This window comes from Prionailurus viverrinus, chromosome C2, assembly GCF_022837055.1.
Source record: "Prionailurus viverrinus isolate Anna chromosome C2, UM_Priviv_1.0, whole genome shotgun sequence".
Lineage (NCBI taxonomy): Eukaryota > Metazoa > Chordata > Mammalia > Carnivora > Felidae > Prionailurus > Prionailurus viverrinus.
In genome coordinates this window covers 47,074,491-47,097,427 of record NC_062569.1, presented here as the reverse complement: position 1 = coordinate 47,097,427, position 22,937 = coordinate 47,074,491, and the positions used below count along the sequence as shown (strand labels likewise).

Below are 22,937 nucleotides of genomic sequence, written 5' to 3'. Positions count from 1 at the left end.
ATTTGGCCCATCTGAACTTCATTTTCCTCCTTCTAAAAAAAATGAAAAAAAAAAAAAAAAGACACCCACGTCAGCTACCTCAGAGGATTTCTGTTAAGATCAAATGGGAGATGTCTTTGAAATCTAAAAGGCAGAATCCCTCGTTATACCATTAGGGCAGAGAACACAAGCATATTTCTACAGATATACAGCTCAGAATTTATCACTTTATCCCATGTAATTAAAAAAAAAAATCAAACTGACCAAGTAAAAAAATCCTTCCATTTTCAGGTTTTCATGTATTCATTCCTATGAGAAACATGTAAACCAACAGGACAGGAAAATACAACTCTGAAACAAGGTCATCAATAGGTCAAAATACTCAAGTCAACAGTTACTTTTACCACTTTTGCTAAATAAATGAAACCAGAGAAATGCTAGATTTAATTTGGAGGAAGCAATTAGTAGAAGAACAGCAAAAGTGAGTGGTTAAGCTTAGGAGTTACAGTATTTTAAACAACTTACAACTTCTTCATCTCCCAAACAAAACTCAAACTAGTCACAGAGAGTAACTGACAGACTAGATGTTTTAAATGGGGATATGACTACATTGTAAGGAGCCATTCTACAGCCTTAGTACAGATTTAAAAAAACAAAACAAAACAAAACAAAAAACCCAAAAAACTCCTTAGACCTGTGTGCACAAAACTCTCAATATTTCTTAGTAATTTTCTAGAGAAGTTAAAAAGTCATACAAGCAGCAGCCAAACACCCTCCACAAAAATACAAAATTAAAAGAACCCTACCAATAAGCTTCTCTTATTAAAAAAGTATCTGCTTTTCTAATCTTATTTTGAATCGAATGTCTTCTGTATGCAATGGATCATGCCAAATCCATTAAACACCTATAAAAATCTCAATCAAGGCATCACTTCCACTAATACTTGACCTTCATTTAGCTCTAAATGCTCTTTTTTTATTTAAAAAAAAAATTTTTTTTTCAACGTTTATTTATTTTTGGGACAGAGAGAGAGCATGAACGGGGGAGGGGCAGAGAGAGAGGGAGACACAGAATCGGAAACAGGCTCCAGGCTCCGAGACATCAGTCCAGAGCCTGACGCGGGCCTCGAACTCACGGACCGCGAGATGGTGACCTGGCTGAAGTCGGACGCTTAACCGACTGCGCCACCCAGGCGCCCCAATGCTCTTTTTTTATATGTAGTCAATAAGTACCATATTGTCTTTCTTATGCCTGTATGAAAAAAGTCACTGGACTCTTCTGTGTCAATAAGTAGTAGAAGCTTTCAGCATCCAGTGGCCTGAATTAGATACTCACGTCATGATTCTGTCAGTAGAATAAAACTTTCAGCACAAGAATAATCTATTTGAAAATACTTTTTGTAATGTTTATTTTTCAGAGAGAGAGAGAGAGAGAGAGAGAGAGAAAGCGCGCACGTGAGCGAGCGAGCATGAATGGGGGGAGGGCAAGGGGCAGACAGAGAGGGAGACACAGAACCTGAAGCAGGTTCCAGGCTCCAAGCTGTCAGCAACAGAGCCTGACGCGGGGCTCAAACTCACAGACTGCAAGATCAGCTAAAGTTGGACACCCAAGCGAATGAGCCACCCAGGCACCCCAAGAATAATCTATTCTAGAACAAACAAATTCCAGCTGAAAAATATCAGAAGCCAAGGGGTGTGCCCATCTTTCCTGGAATATAGTCTGTTGATATAGAACTGATGCCATAACCAAATAGCAATCTAATATCTTTGTCAGCCTCTGAAATGTAAGGTCAGTGGATTAGTTTTTTGTTTGATTAATACTAGTAGGTGGTATAAACAACCTTAATCATTATCAGTTTACTTGAACTATTTCATTATGTGCACTGCGTTCTTAGCAACCTAACAAAATGTAGAATGTTAAGTGTTTTGGAGGAGGAAGGTTTTTAATTCTGAGTCACAAATAACTGTACATAAGGTAAATGATGAAAAGTTAAGCCTTAAATAACAGGTGCTGGCATCCTGTTGAGTAAGTATTTTACAGACTATTTGTGTTTAAGATCACCTGGCAGATTTGTGAAAAAGACTCCCCCAGTTAAGGAAGACCTACGGAGGAATCAGTCTATGGGGATGAGGCCCTGCATTTTTAGCGATCATCCCCATGTGACTCTAATCCCATTAAAACTTGGAAACCACGGCTCTAGGACTAAGGGCAAGAACAAGATGCCATGTTTTGTAGCTGGAATGCTCAAAATGTAAACATGTTCCCGAGGAGAATGTTAACAAATGTTAAAAATTTATCCTGTGTTATCTTCTCTGTTGGATTACACTAAACTCTGATTAAGGGCATGTATCTTTTTGTGATTAATTAATTAACTGGTTGACTGGCTCATTTATTCATTTAACAAGTTATTGGGTATCATTTGTGAGTATGGCACTATTCTGATGTGGATCTTTTCTTGCTATTGATAGCCGTTGAAAGGTTTCAAAGGTATTCCTCACAAGTATTTTTTACTTGAAAGATGTTCAGTAGTTCTTTGGATATTGTTGAATAAACGAGGGAATGAATGCATTCATGGATCCTTTTTGCACCATAAAAATTACTGTGTTATCATGAAAGTAAATCAAACAATAATTTCTTAATTACCAACTCTTCATAATAAAGTAAGGATATGACTGAAAACCTCAGTCCTGTCTAGAACTTATAAATTTTAACAATTTCTTTTTTTTTAATTTTTATTTATTTTTGAGAGAGAAAGAGAGCATGTGGAAGATGGGCAGAGAGAGAGGGAGACAGAATCCAAAGCAAGCTCCAGGCTCTGAGCTGTCAGCACAGAGTCCAACGTGGGACCTGAACCCACGAACAGTGAGGTCATGACCTGAGCCAAAGTTGGATGCTTAACCAACTGAGCCACTCAGGCGTCCCAACAATATCTTAAAACAAGCATTGAAAATAAACTGCTGCTTGCAAATTACAAAAAGGTATCCCAAAGTTAAAAATGTAATTTTAAAAGCCTCATTTCAGTGACCAATATTTAAGAGATTTGCTCCTCTTTAGAGAAAACCATGAATACCGAATTTTACAGTATAGAAAGTATACCGCTACAAAGTCTCTTAAAAGGTATCCAACAAAGAATGGATAATATGGATACTGATATAAAGTTGATGTGTGTTTTACATCTATATATTTAATAAAACATGTAATATACATTTGTATATTTAAACTAATTTAATGTATTTATTAAATATGTTTATTTGAATGTTATATTTAAATAAAATTTTCAATAACTTGTGGCTGGCATTAAAAACAAAAAGACAACCTAAATGTCTTCTAGAATATTCTAACTGGAGGTGATCTTACAGATTATCTGGTACAATCCCCTAATTTTATATGTGTGGAATATGAAGTTCAGAAAAGATCAGAAACTTGACCCGAGCTTACTCATCTAATTAGCAAAACTGCTAACACTAATTCTTGGATTCCTGTTGTTCGACTTAACATTTTTTGTAGTATCACAGTGAGTGCTGTAAATATGTGTCAATTCTCCCAAACAGAAGAACCAGAAGGCTGATAATCTATGGTATTTTTAATTTCCTTATGGTCTAACAATTTGGAGCAGAAAGAGAGAAAGAAGTGGCAAGAACAGTTGGCCAATATTTAAACTGATTTAAACTTTTTTCACCTTAAAAGGAACTCAAAATTCAAACACGCACTTCAGAGTTCCAAGAGGCAAAAACAAGGGCATATAGATTTAAACCAAAATAACTACACATGTGGTGAACTGGTAAATAAGTGTGTGCACTTACTGCCATGTCTTTTGGATTGCGATATGCTGTGCAGTTAGCATGAGAGGAAATAACCCGAAGACAGGAGTGTCTAAAATCACAGCGCCAAGCAGAACGACATGCCCCTTAGCTTCACAGTGCAATATGCTAACAGACTGTAACTGTGACAGGGCAGCAGCTCCTGTTAACCAGAATAAGACAGGATGCTGCCCTACCACTATCAAGCACTGAGATAAGAGGAATTCAGGTTAAAAGGAAATGACAGTCATGTCACAGCAGCCAACTGCTGTCACTGTAGCAGAAGACAGACAAAATACACAAAGTAGCTCCTCACAAGAAAACTCCAGAACTAATAATAAAAGTACTTATTTTATTTTTTAAAAGTGTTTATTTATTTTTGAGACAGAGCGAGCAAGCACAAGTGGGGGAGGGGCAGAGAGAGAGGGAGACACAGAATCCGAAGCAGGCTCCAGGCTCCGAGCTGTCAGAGCAGAGCCCGACGATGGGGCTTGAACCCATGAACTGTGAGATCATGACCTGACCTGAAGTCAGATGCTTAACTGATTGAGCCACCCAGGGGCCCCAAAAGTACTTATTTTAAATTAAATACTAATCAAAATATAACCAATTACAGACTACCTAAAACTATGGTCGGATGAGTTTATAAGAGTTCGGACCACACAGCTCAGCCTTTAAGGAGATTTAAAGAGAGATTTTTAAGCTTCTTAAGTATCATCTCCTATCAATAACTAATTCATTAAAGGTCATCCCAGACTGCCTATTTGGTTCCCATCAATCAACAATTATGCATTATGAACCGAGGGTTTGCTTGAGAAAGATCAGGGGAGGGGGAAGGTGACTCACACATTAAGCATCGAGTGATTTTTTTTTAAATATTTAAAATTCCTAAATTGCCTCCTAAGTTATCTGAAAACAGCATTAGTTAAATAATGAGCAAGTGCAACTGCACAACGACCAACCACCCACAAGTGAAAGTGTATCTCTAGCAAACAGCCGTCCTTGGTCCACAGAGGGCACACAACTAGGTCTCCACGTCCTTTCGGAGTTGTCCTTACGGGACTGGCTTCATCAGTAGCTTTTCCCAAAATTTTCATGAAAGGTAAACATGCAAACAAACAATGCACTCTAAAGAACATATGGGCACCAAAATGTCTTGCTTCCTCTCTGTACTATCACTTGTATGGGAATGAGAGATTTAAACCGTGTTTAAAAATGGAGCTCTGAGCTCACACCCAACTGGAGCATCCTTTCCATGACCTTGAGGAAGTTTTGCCACAGATTTCCCCTAAATCTCTTGCCCTATAAGATGGAGTTAACAGTATCTTCCTCAGCAGGTTGTTTTGAAGGTTAACGATGCAATGCATGTGATGGGTTGATGCTGTGTTTGGTAGAGTAAATCCCCAGTAAATACCAACTACTGTTACCACCATCAAAAAAGGTGGTGGCGGTTCCCACTACCTTGAAACCTGAGATCTTTTGCAATGAATGCAGTAAAGCCCTACCAACGAGAAACTGGTGCTTATTAAATAAATTCCTGCTAAACTGATTTAGGGTCAATTAGGGTCACACAACAGCCTTATTTTGCCTCTTTCTTAGTAACTAGTAACACCAAAACTTCTCGGCCCCAACTACCTACTGCCTCATCCTAACCAGAGGAAAAGGAAAAAGTCACTTTGTTCCTTAGCTGGACATGAATGCCGGGTTTTAGAGCTTCAATGTACAATAATGTTGCCATTTTGTTTTCTTCATCTGAAGTTTACCAAATCCATTAATTTATAGCCATGCTCCAATTCTGAAACAACCACTTCAATGTAAGATTTACTTCTTTAATTTCTTTTTCATGCAGCAACAGCAAAGCATATAGATCTGATCATCCTCGACTCTGAGACTTGGAGCATCATATGCTTTCCAATTTAAACCATTTTTATAAGAGCACATTTCACAAACAAAGCTGCCTTGCTATTATTCCAACCAAAATACTGTGAGGCCTATGAGGAAATTCCCAATAATAAATTCTAAAATGCTTTATAGATAGTAGCTGAGCAAATCGTTATGAGAACAAAGTGTCAGGGGATGAACAGAATTGGTTGTTCTTTTTTTTCTTTGAAGATTTTTTTTTTTAACATTTATTTATTTTTGAGACACAGAGAGAGACCAAGCACGAGCAGGGGAGAGGCAGAAAGAGGGAGACACAGAATCTAAAGCAGGCTTCAGGCTCTGAGCCATCAGCACAGAGCCTGACGTGGGGCTCCAACCTAGGAACCATGAGATCATGACCTGAGCCAAAGTCTGATGCTTAACGGACTGAGCCAGCCAGGTGCCCCTTGGTGGTTCTAACTAGCAACAACAACAACCAACATTTAGCAGGCATTTGCCGTGTGTCAGACACTCCTGGAGGTAAGGGCCATTATTATCTCCATGTTAAGGATGAGGAAACTGAGGCCCAATGAAGTAACGTGTGGTCTAACCCCAGAGTCCAAGTTCCTATCCGCTATTATACATACAGATGCTGTGGCTCTCGTAATCATTTCACTGGTCAAATATGGCATACCTAAATTCTCGCAAAATGCTCCAAACACCAAACCAAGATCTCTGCTTCAAATATTGTTTAACCTTTACGGCCGTGGAAGAAGTAAACAAGCAGCACACTTTGAAAATCAGAACGGAGTACATAAAGGAACCAGTGAAGCATTCCTACCTCCAGTCTGTCTGTCCGCATTAATTTCTGTGCAGCAGCCGCAGCAGCTGCAGGCACGGGGACCCCAGGATTCCCTGTGACCAACATTGGTGCGGTCGGCAAGATCTCTGCTGGAACCAGGCTTGGGGAAACAGGTCCCAGGTAGGGATTAAAGGCTGCTGATGCATTGGTGGCTAAGCTTGGTGCAACTGAAAACATTGGCTGAAAAATAAAATAAAAAGCAAAATTTAATATACAGGTCTTGGCTCAAATTTGATATTCTACGTTATATAATCTATCCCTCATCCATCCATCCATCCATCCATCCATCCATCCATCCATAATCCATCCTTCCTTTCCGCCCTCCCTCTTTTCATTTAATTCTATGTTTATTTACTCTCACTCAGGATAAGAATGTTTCTTGAATAAGCATTCCTCAAATCAATGCTTTTCTAGAATACAATAGGTAATTTACCCATTAAATTTTCTGCTGGGATTTTGAAACTTGGTGTCCATAATGCCTGTAATTTCTTTTTGAATAATCAATTATTCAATACAGAAACTTCCTGGGGCCACCTAATTTCCATTTTTATCCTGATATAATCCTAGAAACTTGTCTAAGAAATACATTTCATAATTGCTACGTCAGATGAACTTGAGAGATCTGTTTACAACTGTTAATGGGTTGCAAGTGTCCTATTATCTGGAATAAATAAAGCAGAACTCCCAGAGGATAACAGAGTTTCACAGTCAATATAAACTGGAAATAAATCTCCTGGGACATGTGAAAGATGATGATGACACCATTTCTCTTGAACACACGAGGTAAACTATTTGGCATATTCACTTGTTGCAGGCTCTTCCAAAGAAACTGTAAATATTCCAACAGTTTATCACACTCCTGTGAAACATTTAACGAAGAATTTACCTTACTAGGGAGAAGCCATTCTGAATGTCTGAAAGTCTGAAACAGAAAACTTCTAAAGAAATGCTACACGGTTTAAAAAAAATACACATGGTATTTTGTGACAAGATAGAATTTCTGCCAGAAATGCTTTAATGGATATAGGAGGATGTGATATGAAGATCTGCATATCAGAAAATATATCTGTTCTTAAGTAGAATTAAATAATTTACTTGAAATCTACTTTAGTGTTTTGCTTTTCTAGTTTTTAAAGCATAATCTAGCTCAACAATTTTCTGCCCGTGGGTGGTATCTTTTAGCTTCCTAACTCAATAGATTTTCAAATCTTGAAGTTTGATACTTTGTGTAATAATAACGTTTGTCTCCAAAATACAAAAACTCACGGACAAAATGGATCCTGTTTTTTAAGGGACTTTTTTTTAACAATTAATTTTCTTTACCCTGTGGTATAAGGAACAGAATCGTGGACAAATTATTTAGAATGAAGGGGACACTAGAATGTAGCTAATTCTTCCCTCCTATAGAAATAAGAAGTTAGATTAACCCTGAGTTTACATAGTATTCAAGAGAGTTTTGGAATAAAGTCTTATATAATTAAGATGTAAGGGTAATTCCCATAGCTCAAAAGAAATGTTTAAAATACACACACACACACACACACACACCCTTATTTAGGCTGGCCCTGACTTGCCCCATATTTAGAAGGGTAAAATGGAATTCAAGAATTCTCTTTTTCTTAGGGCAGTGGTTCTCAATTACGTAAGTGATTTTGCCTTGTAGGACACATATGGCAATGTCTGGAGACATTTTTGATTGTCACAGCTTGGGGGCGCTGTTGCGTCTCATGCGTGGAGGCGAGAGATGCTGCTAAGTGGCCTGCAACACACAGCACAGCCCTCACAACACAGAAGGATCCAGCCCCAATGTCAGTAGTGTTTAGGTTGAAAATCCCTGTCCTACGGGATGCACTTTTTTCTCGACTTCACAAATTGTTTTAGGACAGAATTTTTGCAGCTACTGTACACGTTCTTATTAAGACCACGGAAAACAGAATATTTCATACATAATCTGATTCACTAGGAAGAAGAAACAATATACCATACATTCCACTCATATTTTCAAGTTGTAATTATGCTTCCAAACGTGTTGGTTTGAATGCTATGGTTAGCTGCCCTGCCAGGTTGCTGGCTCCTGCCTAATGAAGTGGCCTAAAGTAATACCTCTGGTCCTCAGCCCCATCCCTGCCCAAAGCACTGACAACAGGAAACCACCTGAGCATTCCAGATATAAACAATCAATAATCTGTCAGAAACTGGGGCCCAGAGCAATCTCTCTCCATCAAAAGTTACTTGAATAGCAGCTGATTTTATACTGCTCCACTGTCTACTGGCTGCCAAGGCAGTGCCAGGACAAGGGTTGACCTGTACAGTGAGTGTGTGTTGAACTTGGACTTCTACTCAGAAATATCCAGGTTAAACATACACTGTTACATATACACTGATTGTAATTTCAATGAGACCAACACTTTAATTTCTTATTAGGTATTTAAGAATTATAAGCAACCAAGCACAGAAGACCAGAAGACCTGTTTAAAATACGGACAACAGTCTGTATCATTCCTCTTTGTATTCTATTGCTATGAATTAACGTGTATTTTTCAGGTAGAACCTTCTTAATGAATGCATACTTTGGAAAGTTACTGAGATGTTTATGTCCCTGTACACAATCTACCAGAATTATTTAGAAGCAGAGGTCAAATTTACAAAGCTATTTGGAGGCAAGAAAAATCATTTATTTTTAAGAAAAGCATTCTTACTTGAAGAGAATAAGACCAGGGATGAATAAAATTCAGCTCTGTTAAATCTCACTGCATAAATTTATAATCCACAATGCATATAATGCAACAGTTACATATTACAGATAAAAGAATACTTCTAACTAAAAATATTGATCTTATTAACTGGCAACAATTTTCCTGCTGGATTGTTTCTATTGAGTTGTCATGTGAATGGATTTTCTGACTGAATTCAGCAGAGCAAATTCAAATCTGAAGAATTTTAGGGCACTGTCCCCATGCGAAATCTAGCAGCTTTAAAAATCTGAAACAGGGGCGCCTGGGTGGCTCAGTTGGTTAAGCAACCAACTTCGGCTCAGGTCATGATCTCACGGCTCATGGGTTCGAGCCCTGCGTTGGGCTCTGTGCTGACAGCTCAGAGCGTGGAGCCTGCTTTGGATTCTGTGTCTCCCTTTCTCTCTGCCCCTCCTTCGGATTCTGTGTCTCCCTCTCTTTCTGCCCCTCCTCCTGCTCATGCTCTGTCTCTGTATCAAAAATAAATATTCATAAAATTCTTCTTAAAATTCTGAAACATCAACTATTCAGCAAGCACTCTCTCTGTTCTCTCTCCAGATAAGTAGAGCTATTTGCTAAACAGGTAGCCGATCGATGATAATAATAGCTCTATACTGTGAAACTTGATTCCAAAGGCTGCTCCCAAAAAGTGCAACATTCCTTCCGTTATTTTGAGGTTTTACACATTTGTTACATTCCTTTTTCAAAGAGCACCTTGCTGGAGGTAGGTCACTGCTTGGCCTTATCAGTGCCCTAATCAGATTAGTCAAGCTGGGGAACTGCTTCACTGCCAATTCTCCATTCCCAAAGCCATCCTGCAGACAGTTCAGCAGAGTCGCAGGGATGGATATTAATGCTATGGTATTATCAAGTGCACCCTATTTTCTCTTAAGTCTCCACAGGATAACATATAACTATGTAATTGGTGTATCTGATACTGACTACATTCTTGTAATAATGATTTACAGGTATCTTTGTTCCTGGAAGGCATAAGGAAGGTTGACTTATGATTGCCTTTTGCCAGTGAACACCCTCAGCAGAGAAAAAACAAACTGCAATCTTATAACGTCAGTGCATTTATGGGCTAATCACTTGTTTGTTTTAAATGAGACATTTTGATTCCATTAAAGTAATCAGGCTTTATTATAAATTAAAATGTTATTCAATTTCACATTATGACCCTAGTTAAATGTGAGCAAACATGATTATTACTAGACTTCCCTCTATTTATTGTGTGCCAGGCATTGTGCTAAGTGTGTTACCTATGTTATTATATTTAATTCTCATAAGAGTAAAATATAAACGCCATAGGGCAAAGGAAAAAAAAAAACAAACCCTCCATTGTTTCTGTTTGGAGTTGGGGGAGGGGGGCGGGTGGCACAGATATCTGTAGAGTTCACTGCCAAATCCCCAGAATCTAGCTAGCTGCCTAGAACATAGTAAGTACTCAATAAATATACACTGAATGAATGAGTGAATGAATGAATATGTGGATGAATTAAATTATAGTCTTGTCGGGGGGGGGGTGGTTTCATTACTCCCTCCCATTCTGCAGACAAGGAAAAGCGCTCACACAGATTATGTGTCCATAATCATAAATGAGTGTATGTAAGACTTAGGATTTGGACACAGGTGTGTCTGATTTCAGGTGATTCTGAAACCTGAGGTTCTCAGTGCTGGCTGGCCATTAGAATCCTCTGGAGAGCTTCAACCCCCGAATGCCCTGGCACTCCCCACTCATCACATTCTCTGCAGTACTTTTCAAATCTCTTGGGTAATTTCAATTCCATACATTATGTGGTCTTCTACCATTTAAACACAGAAATAGATTCAGATTTCTGATTCTGCGTAAGGTCTCTAGGGAGACAGGTTTTCTTACGGCTTCCTTCTTAACATGGTTTTTCCCTCTACATTGAAGGTTGCTCCTGCCCAGTCCACTTGTTTAATTCCTAATCATGCTTCAAGAATCACGACTCTTTCTCTTGAAGCTTCCCCTGATCCACCCACATCTCCAACTCTGACGAGCTTTCTCCTACCCTCTGTTACCACAGAACTCCTCGGCACTCGAATTTGGCAATGATCACCACATGTGTTTACTTAACCGTCTCTTCTACCCTGCAGGCACTCAGACTGCTGCCTTATGCAATGTGCTGCCTTCATTCTGCATCCAGCCTGTGACTGCGATCTACGCAGGTCCCCTACACACATTTGACTACACACAATGACTGTATTAATGGATTTACTAACTGGTTTCTCCAGCACACAACCTAATCAGCAAATGCATTAAATGTTTTCTAGTATAGATGTTTGAACATTAAAAAAAAAAAGGAGAGATTTCATGTTACTTCCTCCGCACCTGAAAATTTAATCATTAATTTATCTCGTATGCTTGTTTGAAAAGTATGATTTATTTTTTTATGCTGAGCTAAGTTTTTTTCCATAATATATTATTACCATGCTGTAATGTTGCAAACAGCATAGGGGCCCTAACTTATTTTAATACATGATGTGAATCACGGTTTATTTTGGATATAATGTTTGTGACTTTTAACAAAAAGTTAATGGAGTGCATATAATAAATAATATCTAATCAGTGTCTGCTACCATTTACAGAAGACAAATTTTGTCAGATTTTTCTCAATTTTATTTGTGCGTGCGTGTGTGTGTGTGTGTGTGTGTGTGTCTTTGTAAAGGTTGATCCTGCAAGCAGTAAAAGAATAAACCTTTATTTTTACTCGACAGCACACAATCAAGGTGTATGAAACCATGTTTCTGGGTATACACAATCCTATACAGGAGCTACAGAAGTCTCTGTAAACAATTGTTTTGCATATAAATGGCCAAAAGCTAATGGAAATTCTCAACAAATTCACATCGCGATGTCTTTTTTTTTTTTTTTTATAAGAAGGCAACATATGACTGGAATTAAAATAAGAAATACCATTTAAAGTCCGCTTCTAGACGGACTCGCTGACTGGGCAAATCACAATGACCACCTAGCTTTAATTTTACCTTACCCTTCAACCAGTTTTAATGAAGTAATAACACTTAAATAAAGAAGACTGACGTCTGGCCCATCAAGTAAAAAGGTATCACCACATAGGGCCTGGTCCCTAAGATTTGGGCCAATGTCAAGGTGCTCCAGGAAGCACAGACTCCTTGACCGAAACAGGCACTGGAAGTGCAGGTGGAGGGAGCACGACTCAGGATGACGGCCGTGGAAAACATTTTACCAGAAACACTTGGTCATGAAGTGGCCTTATCTCAATCACTAGCTGAATACACTGGAAGGTAAAGCACTAAGAGCCAATTTAAGAACTCTAGGTGTTCCTGGACATGTAACAAATGATGACTTCAAAGCTTTCAGCACTCAACTGCCAGCTGCTGTGACAAAGAAACACCGTGACAGCAAAGGTGAGGCGACGGGAACTGCAAGGAAGCTTCCAAGATTTTGGCTAAGTGCAGTAACTCTGAATTTCTTTATCCCTAGGCTACTTCAAATTCATGAAATGCACAGTAATTCAACTTGAGTTATGTACCTCAAGGCGGCTAGGTGTGTGTACCTGAAGGGAAGCTGCCATTGGAAATTATGGATGGCCAACGTTATCCCTGGAGAGCACAGAGAAAGGCAGATGAGGTCACTGCTGGTGGGACTCCAGAGCTCAGATACAGCTCTCTACAACCACTACTTATGCAGAGTTCTTCAAGGGCAATGACAGCTGGAATCAACAGAATTTCTGAAGACACCTTTCTGGGATGGACCAAAGGAATATACCAGATGCTTCCGAGTTGTGAGCCACAAGATATGGTCTATATTTGGTTAGGTTGTTTGGTTTTCTTGTTGGATTATCTTTATATCAGACAGTGCATGGCAATGCAATTGTTTTTTAAAGTAGTAGTTAGAAAAAAATACAAATACTTAATTTTTAAAATTTGGGTAATCAAGTCCTACAGGTCTTCCATTTATCTTCAAATATCAATATAATAAGGAGAAATATGATCTTTTGACATTTTTATTAGGGGCTTAGAAATGATAATAGAATTAATGGCAGTTATTTAATCATTTATTATGCAAATTTTAGGGAGGAGACAGAGATAAATTCAATTTGTTATTTTCAACTACTTATTTTCTCATCTTACAAAATGGGAACAATTGTGTTAGAAGATTGTTAGGAACTTGCAGAAAATATATTTTAAACGTTCACTGTATGTTGAAGATCCAGAGATTTCCAATGAATCAACCACAGACTCAGAGCTGCGGTTGGTGGATGTCTCCCACTAGTGTTTCTACAGCATGGATGCCAGAACCTGAACAGCTTGGGATAAAATCCTTGTCCTGCTACACACGAGCCATGTACCTTATGCAAATTATTTAACCTTTCGGAACCTCTGTATCTTTATTGCTGAAGTTGAGATAATATCTACTTTATAGGACGGTTGTGAGGATTTTTGATACAAAAAGTAGTGAGTGCAGAAAATGCCCTTACAGTGTTGTCTTTGCTCCCAAAATGTTAAGCCCTCTTTCTGGTTCTTGGCTTGGCGCATTTCATAACAACATCATAAAGTCCACAAAAACAGGAAACTCTCCTATAAATCCCTGAATTCCCCAAGTCAGCCCAAGGTCATATTCTGAAGATCTTAAATTGAGAGACCCGGTCTCTGAAAATTTATGAAAAGAGGAAAACCCAATTGAGGGGCATAGTAGCTATTGCCTGGCCTCAGTGGTACTCTCACCAAGCCCCTGGCTGCCTCTGCTAATACATATCCGACCATATGCCCCATTCCATGCCACAGTCTCTATAATTGGGCTTGTACTCTGGCTCCTGCTCATGATTCCTTTGGAATCACAGGGGCAGGTAAACTAACACAAACCTCTGCTCTCTTCCTTGTATTTGGGGAAGGAAACTCCTTACTTCATTCTTTCACTCATCAAGAAATTTTTGATCTCTGTTATAAGCCAGGCACGATAGGAGATGCTTCTGGATTTGATTAGAGCTTCCCAGCTCCTTCTCTTCGTGGTCCTTCAGGCTATGGTTTGGGGGCCAAACTGGTTAGCCCTAGAAAACTAAGATGCTTCACCTACTTGACTACAAATCCTGAAACTACTCAGACATTCCTACTCCTCCTGCTATTAAGGATGTGCTCACAGTATCATCTTTGATAGAACCACTACCTGGGTTGGATCCACATTTGTGCTCTGTCTTCAAACACTAACACTGTCCTAGCAGCCATCCTGGCTGCTTCCAACCCTGTTATAATCCCTATTTGTAGACCCAGCGTTAAAGTTCCAGTAAGCAGCTGGTTATGACCATCTCATTTATTTCCGAATCTCTGTATCATGACCCTCATCAAAACAGGGCTGACTACACAAAGAATCGCAAAGTCTCAGGTGGGGTTTTGAAGGCAAATTTCCTGGATTAAAGCCTTCTCCACAGTCATTAGCCCCAAATACTTTAAAATTGAATAATTAAAACGACTTCTATATTTATTACCAAAAAAGTCACCCTGAACAGAGTCTATTTTAGACTGTGATCTCAGGATGCCTGTAGCAGAAGGGTAATTCCATATTCAAATCTAGTCATATCAGGGAAAACTAGCACAAAGCCTGAATGTGCTCACAACTAATATAAATAAATGTTTTGTCGAAGTAGAGAACTTTCCACCAAAACCACCAGAAAATGTGATTTTTCTGATGGTTTCAGAAACTGTGATTTCGTGATTTCATAAACACCACGTTTGTTACTGTATTCCACAGACATGAGCATAAACATTGTTTACGGTTCGTCCCAGGATTACCCACGTGATGCCCCTGGAATGGCCTTGAGGGCAGAGCTCAAGGACTAACTCAGGAGATGGGCCAAGGCTTCACAGTGAGCTGCTCACTGCCATGACCAGCACTGGTTTCCACAGCGTGGGAATTACACTTGTTGACCTCGAGGTGCTCCCGGTCACAGAGAGGATAGAGACTGGCACTAAGCAGGCTTTAAATGTTTAAGTGGAACAAAGTGTCTCACATCAATGAGAGATCTTCTATCAGCTAAAGTAGTAGCCACCCCAAGGATTTATCAGATCTTTGAAACTGTGCGAGAGAGCCAGTTGCAAAAGAGAGCTCTTATCCTATATTTTATGCTACCAAGAATGATCATAACTAAACTTCTTTAACCAAATCTTCATGCTATCCCAGTACAGATATAATATTAGCAGATATCACAAAAATAAATTTAAGATATCATATTTTTAACTGAGTTCCCAATAATGGAAAAAAAATCAGGTTAAAACAGACACAGAATTATAATATTCTCTCACCTCAACTGCATAGTACTGATAATTGGTATCACTGCCGATGTGATATGGAGATCCCTCCCACCTCGAAATGCAATCCCCCCCTCTTTTTTGGAATGATTGGTGCATTAAGTTCTAAGAGAGAATAATAATTACATTGAGTTCAGGTGTTAAAATGTATTTGGAAAAAAATTAGTTAGCACACATGCTTACAATTAGCATATCAGAAAACCATGGGTCATCACATTTCCATAACCCTCTAATATTGCATATAAGTTAGTGACATAAATTACTGACAGATATATTATCATCAGTTCAGATTTTAACATGCATTTAAATACAGAATTACTAGATCACAATTAATATCAGGACTCCTTTTGCAATCTAAAATTACTTAGGATATTAACCTTACATTTTTATGAGTAAATGTGGGTAAAGGTTATTAAAGTCATTTTTCATATATATACTCCCCCGAACCCCAAGTAAATAAATATGTGCTCAGAATCAAAAGTTATTCACATATCCAGCTCAGTAAACATTAAATCTCTATGATCACCTACAGTTTAGAATATTTAGCTCTTTGCTTAAAAGCCCTGGGAGTTTCTTTCTCTCCCGATTAGTTCTCTTTTAATGAGACTTGCAAGTGTATGATATTGATTCACCACTATCAGAATTCTCCTAGCATTTGTAACTACAAAATAAATTGCAATCTGAGTTTAAAAGAATCACAAGCTATGCAACAGATACTCTTCAAGGAAGGAAGGAAAGGAAGATTTTTCTCAAAATTAAAGATGATCTATACCAAATTTTAAAATTATTACTGCCGTTATAGTCTGCAAATGCACAGACTATACTGGTGAGTCTGATGACCATTTTAATACCTGCCAATCATAAGATTTAATGTAAAGGGAGTTTTAGGGGGAAAGCATGCTCTAATGTAAATTTCCACATGACTTGGCCACAAGATGAGTAACTTCACAGTGTGAAAACTGGTTCCGGGTTTGCTTGATAATTTTGCTAGAAAATGCTGGAGAACTGACACTGTTACCTACGTTCACTTGATGAAGTGCAGTCATTACTTTATACTGAAATTGAACACTTGGAATTACAAACTTAATGAATGAGAACTGAAAACACGCTTACCACAGGTTGTAATGGGGCACCAGGCATCATGGCATTGGCTAGTTGCATTTGCTGGGCCAACATGGCCATGTTCTTCTGCTGAATCAAGTTATTGCGCCCATTTATCTCCAATTGTGTTTTTAAGTGTGGGGGTGGATGAAGATATTTGCAGTTCTCCCTGGAGCAACGACCCTAAAAAACAAAAGCAGAAAATACCATCTTAAAAAAAAAAAAGATTACAATGACACATCTTAAAAAATAAAAATTATGCAAACCTACCACTTGGATCTGCCATGGGTTTCTGACACACTGCACTGTCCATATCAATTTATAGTACATCTGGAATAAGTAATGAATTCACCCAAACGTATTATCAAATTGAGGTGTTAGGACACTTGAAAAAGTTTTGAAGCTTACAGGAAATTGTTTTAATATTAGCCCTGATATTTCTAGATTGGAGTTTAAAAATCTACAAACTGCCAGGGTAATATTAAAATAAAGAATATCAAATAAAGAATATTAGCTCTTTGCAAATCTTCTGGTTAACTTTAACGAACCCAAAAGAATCATGAAGTTTGAACATCTATTTTTACTCATATTGAGTTCCAAAGAAATGAACTGGGAGGATTCAAGGCACACTGACTCTTCAGTTAAATACCTTTACAACTATCTCATAACCAAATTAAGTTACTACTAAGCTTTACAAGCCCATATATTAAGAAACTTACAGGTGAAAAGAAAAAAATTCCCACATATTTTCACTGTATATACAGATGGCTAAGTACAATGAAACACTGGTGAAAATATAGCCTGTTTAACCTTTCAAAGTCTTGTCTCCACTGCCCAAGAACTAAACAACAGTAAGAAATAGACATATTTACCCTCCAAAAGATTTACAAAGTAAAATGGAGAAACAAAATAAGTTGCTATAAAGTAAGAAATGTGAAAAAACCCTTCCTTTGGGGATGATTCTTCTCATTGGAAATACGTATTAAATTGGGGCGCCTGGTTGGCTCAGTTGGTTAAGCATCTGATTTGACTCAGGTCATGGTCTCATGGTTCATGGGTTTGAGCCCCACATCGAGCTCTCCGCTGACAGCTCAGAGCCTGGAACCTCTTCAGATTCTGTGTCTCCCTCCCTTTCTGCCCCTCTGCTGCTCCCACCCTGTTGCCTGTCTCACTCTCAAAAATAAACAGACATTACAAAAAATTTCTAAAAAGGAAAATATATATTAAAGTCTATAATATGCAATACTGTGAGGGATTTGTTTCATTTTATTTCAATACTATCCTCATTTCACGCTTTCCATATTATTTCAGTATGTTGTCAAGTCTTTATAGTAACAGGTCTCATCAATTATTACCTTGACAACTTCTTTCACCAATAAATCTAATTGGAACTGTTTGTGAGTGTCAAAGCATTATTTAACTGCAGCCGTCAACCACCTTGCTGAGCCTTCTTTGATTTTTCTAAGAAAAATCCATTTACCCTAATTTGATCTTCAACTGTACACTGACTCAGCACGCTTATGTTTGTGATAAAAATCTGTTACAACCCTAATTTGAATGACCTATTTCTGGCTTGTTTTGATTCAGGTTTTTAGGAGTAAGTTTCTGCACAGGGCTAATGTCATAGGATACTGCTTCATGTTTTAACAAGCTTTACACAATAAAGCATCACTAATAATACTTTTTAAACCAGAAGGCAGTAGAGGACAGTAGTTGATACAAGGAACGTACAGTTCTCAAGACTGTAAGGCCGAGGTCTCTTACACATCAGCAGTATGAATTGCACAAAAAACTTTCTTTAAGTCTCAGGCTTTTCATCCATTTCAAAATTGCTATATAACCTACACCACAGGTTTATTATGAAGACCAGAGAAGATAACGCATACGTCATGCCCTTGGTACTGCATGGCACTCTGTGAGCCAGGTAAAGGTCAGGAGGTGCTATTGCCATCCTCACCCCCACATTTTTAATTTTATCCAACAAAAGAAAAACAAAATATTGACATGAAGGTCATTTTTATAATATCTCTTCGTTATGCACATTGATATGTTCACAAAGGAACATTTATAGATCTGTGACTTATTCTGTATGAAATCATGCTTGATTGAGATCACAAGTATATTATCAGCTTGAAAGCATTTGCACAAAAAATAACTTTTACAAACAAAACAAAACAAACAAACAAAAAACAACCCAAAAACACACTGAGTCACAAGACTGACCACAGAGAATGACTGGCCAACATAAATCAATTCATGGATAACAAACACTTAATTGATTTCAGGGCTCTCCAGGTGAGGTGTTCTAGAGAAAACCCGCTTTTTCAGGACAAAGAACAGCTTGGCTCGAGGGGAAATTCTGGTTCTCAGTATCTCCAAGTCATATTTCTTACTAATATTGGATCTTTACAAGTGAAAATAAGCAGAGTTATCTTCACCCTGAGGATTTAGTTATTGTCAATTCACTCAGATCAGTTTCTATAGCTCCATAAAAAGCACAGAGGGAGCCCTGGGCCTTGAATCAGGCCTTGCCAATACTAACACTAATCTTCATAAACTCTTCATTTTGAGCGCCTCCCTTAACACAAACCACCCAGCCCCTTCTACCTCTAAACACAGCACAGATTGAAATAATGAAGGAGAGAAATCGTATGGGCTTTATATATATTCCGTGTCAGTAGAGGTCAAACCTTTTAAAAGAAGCTCAGACCTGTGGTTTGCATTTTGTTATTTACTACATTCAGGAGAAATGTCATTCTATTGCATTTCTTACATATGCTACCTTTCTATGCACAGCTTGATTCGATTGCACTAAAACCTGACTTTCAAAAAGCTATGTTCCTAAGAGTCAACTGAGGATATTTTGTGAAAAAGTATACAGACAAGCAAGCCTCTTCCAGAGTCTGTGGCAATAGACCTGGGGGGCCTAGGGATCTGCATTTTAATAGTATTCCAAGTTATTCTGACGTAGCAAAAACAAAAACAAAAACACTAAACAACAACAACAACAACAACAAAAACCACTACAAAACACAATTCTGCAAAGCCACATGAATTTTTCATTGACATGTGTGGAAAAAAAACAGAGTAGCCTCTGCAATTGACATTAGATAAACTCAGCTTCCTAGAGAGTTCAAAACGTGTTTAATGCTGACTGGGCTGCTGCATAATTGTGGTTTGACAAATAAAAAGGTCAAGAAAAAGTTAGAATAAACATCCTCTTCTAAAGGACTGCCTAAAACTCTGGAGAACATCACCAGCATTTCTGGTGAAATGAATTTTTGGAGAAAGAAATCTTTCATTAAGATTTAAGACAGGGAAAAAATGGGGGGGGGTACCTGGGTGCCTCAGTCGGTTAAGTGACCAACTCTTGGTTTTGGCTCAGGTCGTAATCTTGTGGTTTGAGTTTGAGCCCTGCATCAGTCACTATCAGCCGTCAGCACAGAGCTCACTTGGGATTCTCTTTCTCTCCCTCTCTCTCTGCCCCTCCCCTGCTTGTGCGCTCTCTCTCTCTCTCTCTCTCTCTCTCTCTCTCTCTCTCAAAATAAATAAAATAGACCTTAAAAAAAATCTTTAATAAAGAGTTAAGGTAGGGGCACCTGAATGGCACAGTTGGTTAAGCATCTGACTCTTGACCTCCACTGGGGTCATGATGTCACAGTTGATGAATTAGAGCCTCACCTCAGGCTCTGTGTTGATAATACAAAGCCTTCTTGGGATTCTGTCTCCTTCTCTCTGCCCCTCCTCAGCTTGTACTCTCTCTCTCTCTCTCTCTCTCTCTCTCTCTCCCCCCTCCTAAATAAATAAATAAACTTTAAAATATTTTAAAAAAAGAATTAAGGTAAGTACACCATGGGTACCTGTCCAGATTCATCTATCTCTGAGTTCCCAGCAACAGACCTCACTAAGCATTCACAAAAGAATGAATGAACACTTCTTAATAAATCCTTAAAGATGAATTCTACTCTAACTCGATTCTGGGACAATGAAAATAACAGAATGAAAACTAACTCTAACACCAAACTGATTCTTAGCTGCACTAATTTAATGATGCTTTTATTCAGAGGCCAGTAATTTCAACACCCCATAAAGCTTGCCACAATAAAGGGACAAAAGGTAACAGAAGGTTTATAAGTTTCACCAGAGATGAAATAAGATTTGTGTAGAGATTCCATGTATTTAGTGTCTAAAATCTACACAGTGACAATACATTCTAAAAATCTAAGAGCAGAAATTTAATCCGCATCTAGCCCTCACACATGCAAATTTTTATAAAGGAACTATATTCTAAGTCATCAAGAGATTTCACCTCAAGATACATTAAATTGGGCTGCTAGGATTAATGCCAACATATAAATATAAAGTAGATTTTATTCCATTTTGATTGCTCTATGCAGTTTCACCTATTGCCATATAATTGTACATTTTATCCAACATAGCTTGGTTCAAAGAGCAGAAGAGCAGCTTTGTTAATTACATGCTGTGTGACCCTGTGGGAGTTAAATTCTCTGAGTGGCCATACCTTTCCGGTGGAATTGCAACAATACCATTGATTTCATTGGTGATACATAAGGGTCGAGCAAGACAGTGGGCCAACTTCATACGTGGTTCCTGATTTAACAGGCTGTCAATAAATGTTAATTATTTTTCTCTCTTTTTTAAAGTTCTCAAGCTAATAACAAACAGCAGTTGCTTAATTTCGCACTGTCTCCACTAAAAGTACTAAAAAATAATGCAAATAGCACAACCCAGTGACAATGCCTGTCAATCATCAATAATACAGTATTAGCCTGGCCCTTAATGATCATTCTGTATTTGCCACATCCAGTACGGAAAAAATGCCATTCTAATACATTTCTTACACTGTTACATCCCTGTGGCTTGCTTTTGTTGACTACACCGACATTTTATTTTCAGTGAGCTGTCCAGCTGGCTAGCAGGCCACTTTATAGAGTCCATGCCATAAATACCTTAGACGCCGTTCAAAGAGGCTTTTTATAGGTTAACTAAACACAGATTTCAAAGACATCATTGTAATGCATATATGGTGTATTTTAAGGGAACAGAGGAAGTTCAGTAAAATATCGATTCAGATTGAGTCCATTTTTCTCCAATAATTTTTCTACATCTTTAAATTAAAAGTAATCTTTCCAAAAAAGTTAAAAATTTCCCCCTGTAATCTTAAAAGCCTGTATGATGAGATCAATAATGATCATTCAAGAGATCAATTCCTCAAGTCTTTAATATCTGAAGTTATAAACTGTTCAATTGTGAATTTAAGGGTTTTCTCACTAGCTTTTGAAATAGGCACAATTTTGTGATTAATAACAAAGAAAGCCTATGTTTAGATTAACTGTGTGAGCTTCAAAATTAGTGCCTGATTAAACATTAGAGTTTAATAATATGTGCACTTTTAAATAATTAATAGTGTGAGCATATATGGTACATACCTAAAATGATATGAATGTATATATACTATATGCTGCATATAGTGAGATATAAAAATAGAATGGAAGAATAAATACAAAATTGAATGAAAGTACAGATGGCAATTCAAATATGAGAAACTGTCAGCTATTTTTAATATTTAAGAAGTAGCTAACAACAAAAAAATGAAACATCTTACTTAAAAGCTGGCCAACTTAAAACAAAAAAATCAAAATTCTATTTGAAAACTAGAACTAATTTTCTATTTTTAACTATACTTCTTCAATCTAAAATAAAAGGAATACTGTGATTTATGAGGTCAGAATGTAAAAAGACATCTTTTAAGCTGCCAAATGGTAACTATGTGGTAGAATTAAAATTATTGGGTCATATTTGGGTAGACTCTGGAAATAAAGGGGCAATGAAAAAATTATAGGAGTACCAGCTAATACACATAAGTCTTTTTCCAAATTTCACTGGAAATACTGGTTTTCATGAAAAACTGTTCAAACTGTAACTATTTATTTCAATTGTTAAAACAAAATCAGTATTTCCTTTGGACAAACGATTTTAACCAATGTATCTGAAGCACTTTCCAGAGATACTCATTGCTCAGATATTGGCCGGAAACTCTGGCAAAGGAATTTGGTAGCTTCCTATTGAAAATTTTTACTGTTTTTTTTTTTTCAGTTAAGATGATACAAATATCTCACAAAAATTTTGCCAAAGGAGAAAAAATTGGCAGTCAAGAAATATCATTTCATGCATTTCCAAAAATGTTTCTTATGATTCTACCATGCTAATTTGTAATTATCAATCCTAATGCAAGGTGAATAAATTTACATATATGTTATTTATTTTAA

General features: G+C 37.7%; 1 protein-coding gene across 16 annotated transcripts in view; it reads right to left on the bottom strand.

The window, feature by feature from the left end:
• Window positions 1–22,937, bottom strand: part of MBNL1 (muscleblind like splicing regulator 1) — a 207,370-nt gene that overhangs the window by 26,033 nt on the left and 158,400 nt on the right. For all 16 annotated transcript variants that reach the window (XM_047874846.1, XM_047874831.1, XM_047874841.1 and 13 more), the window contains 2 exons: window positions 16,660–16,830; window positions 6,482–6,682 (listed from right to left, as the gene is read on the bottom strand). In XM_047874846.1, the coding sequence (XP_047730802.1) occupies window positions 6,482–6,682; window positions 16,660–16,728 (270 nt within the window). In that variant the 5' untranslated portion in view covers window positions 16,729–16,830. The remainder of the gene's footprint in view (window positions 1–6,481; window positions 6,683–16,659; window positions 16,831–22,937) is intronic.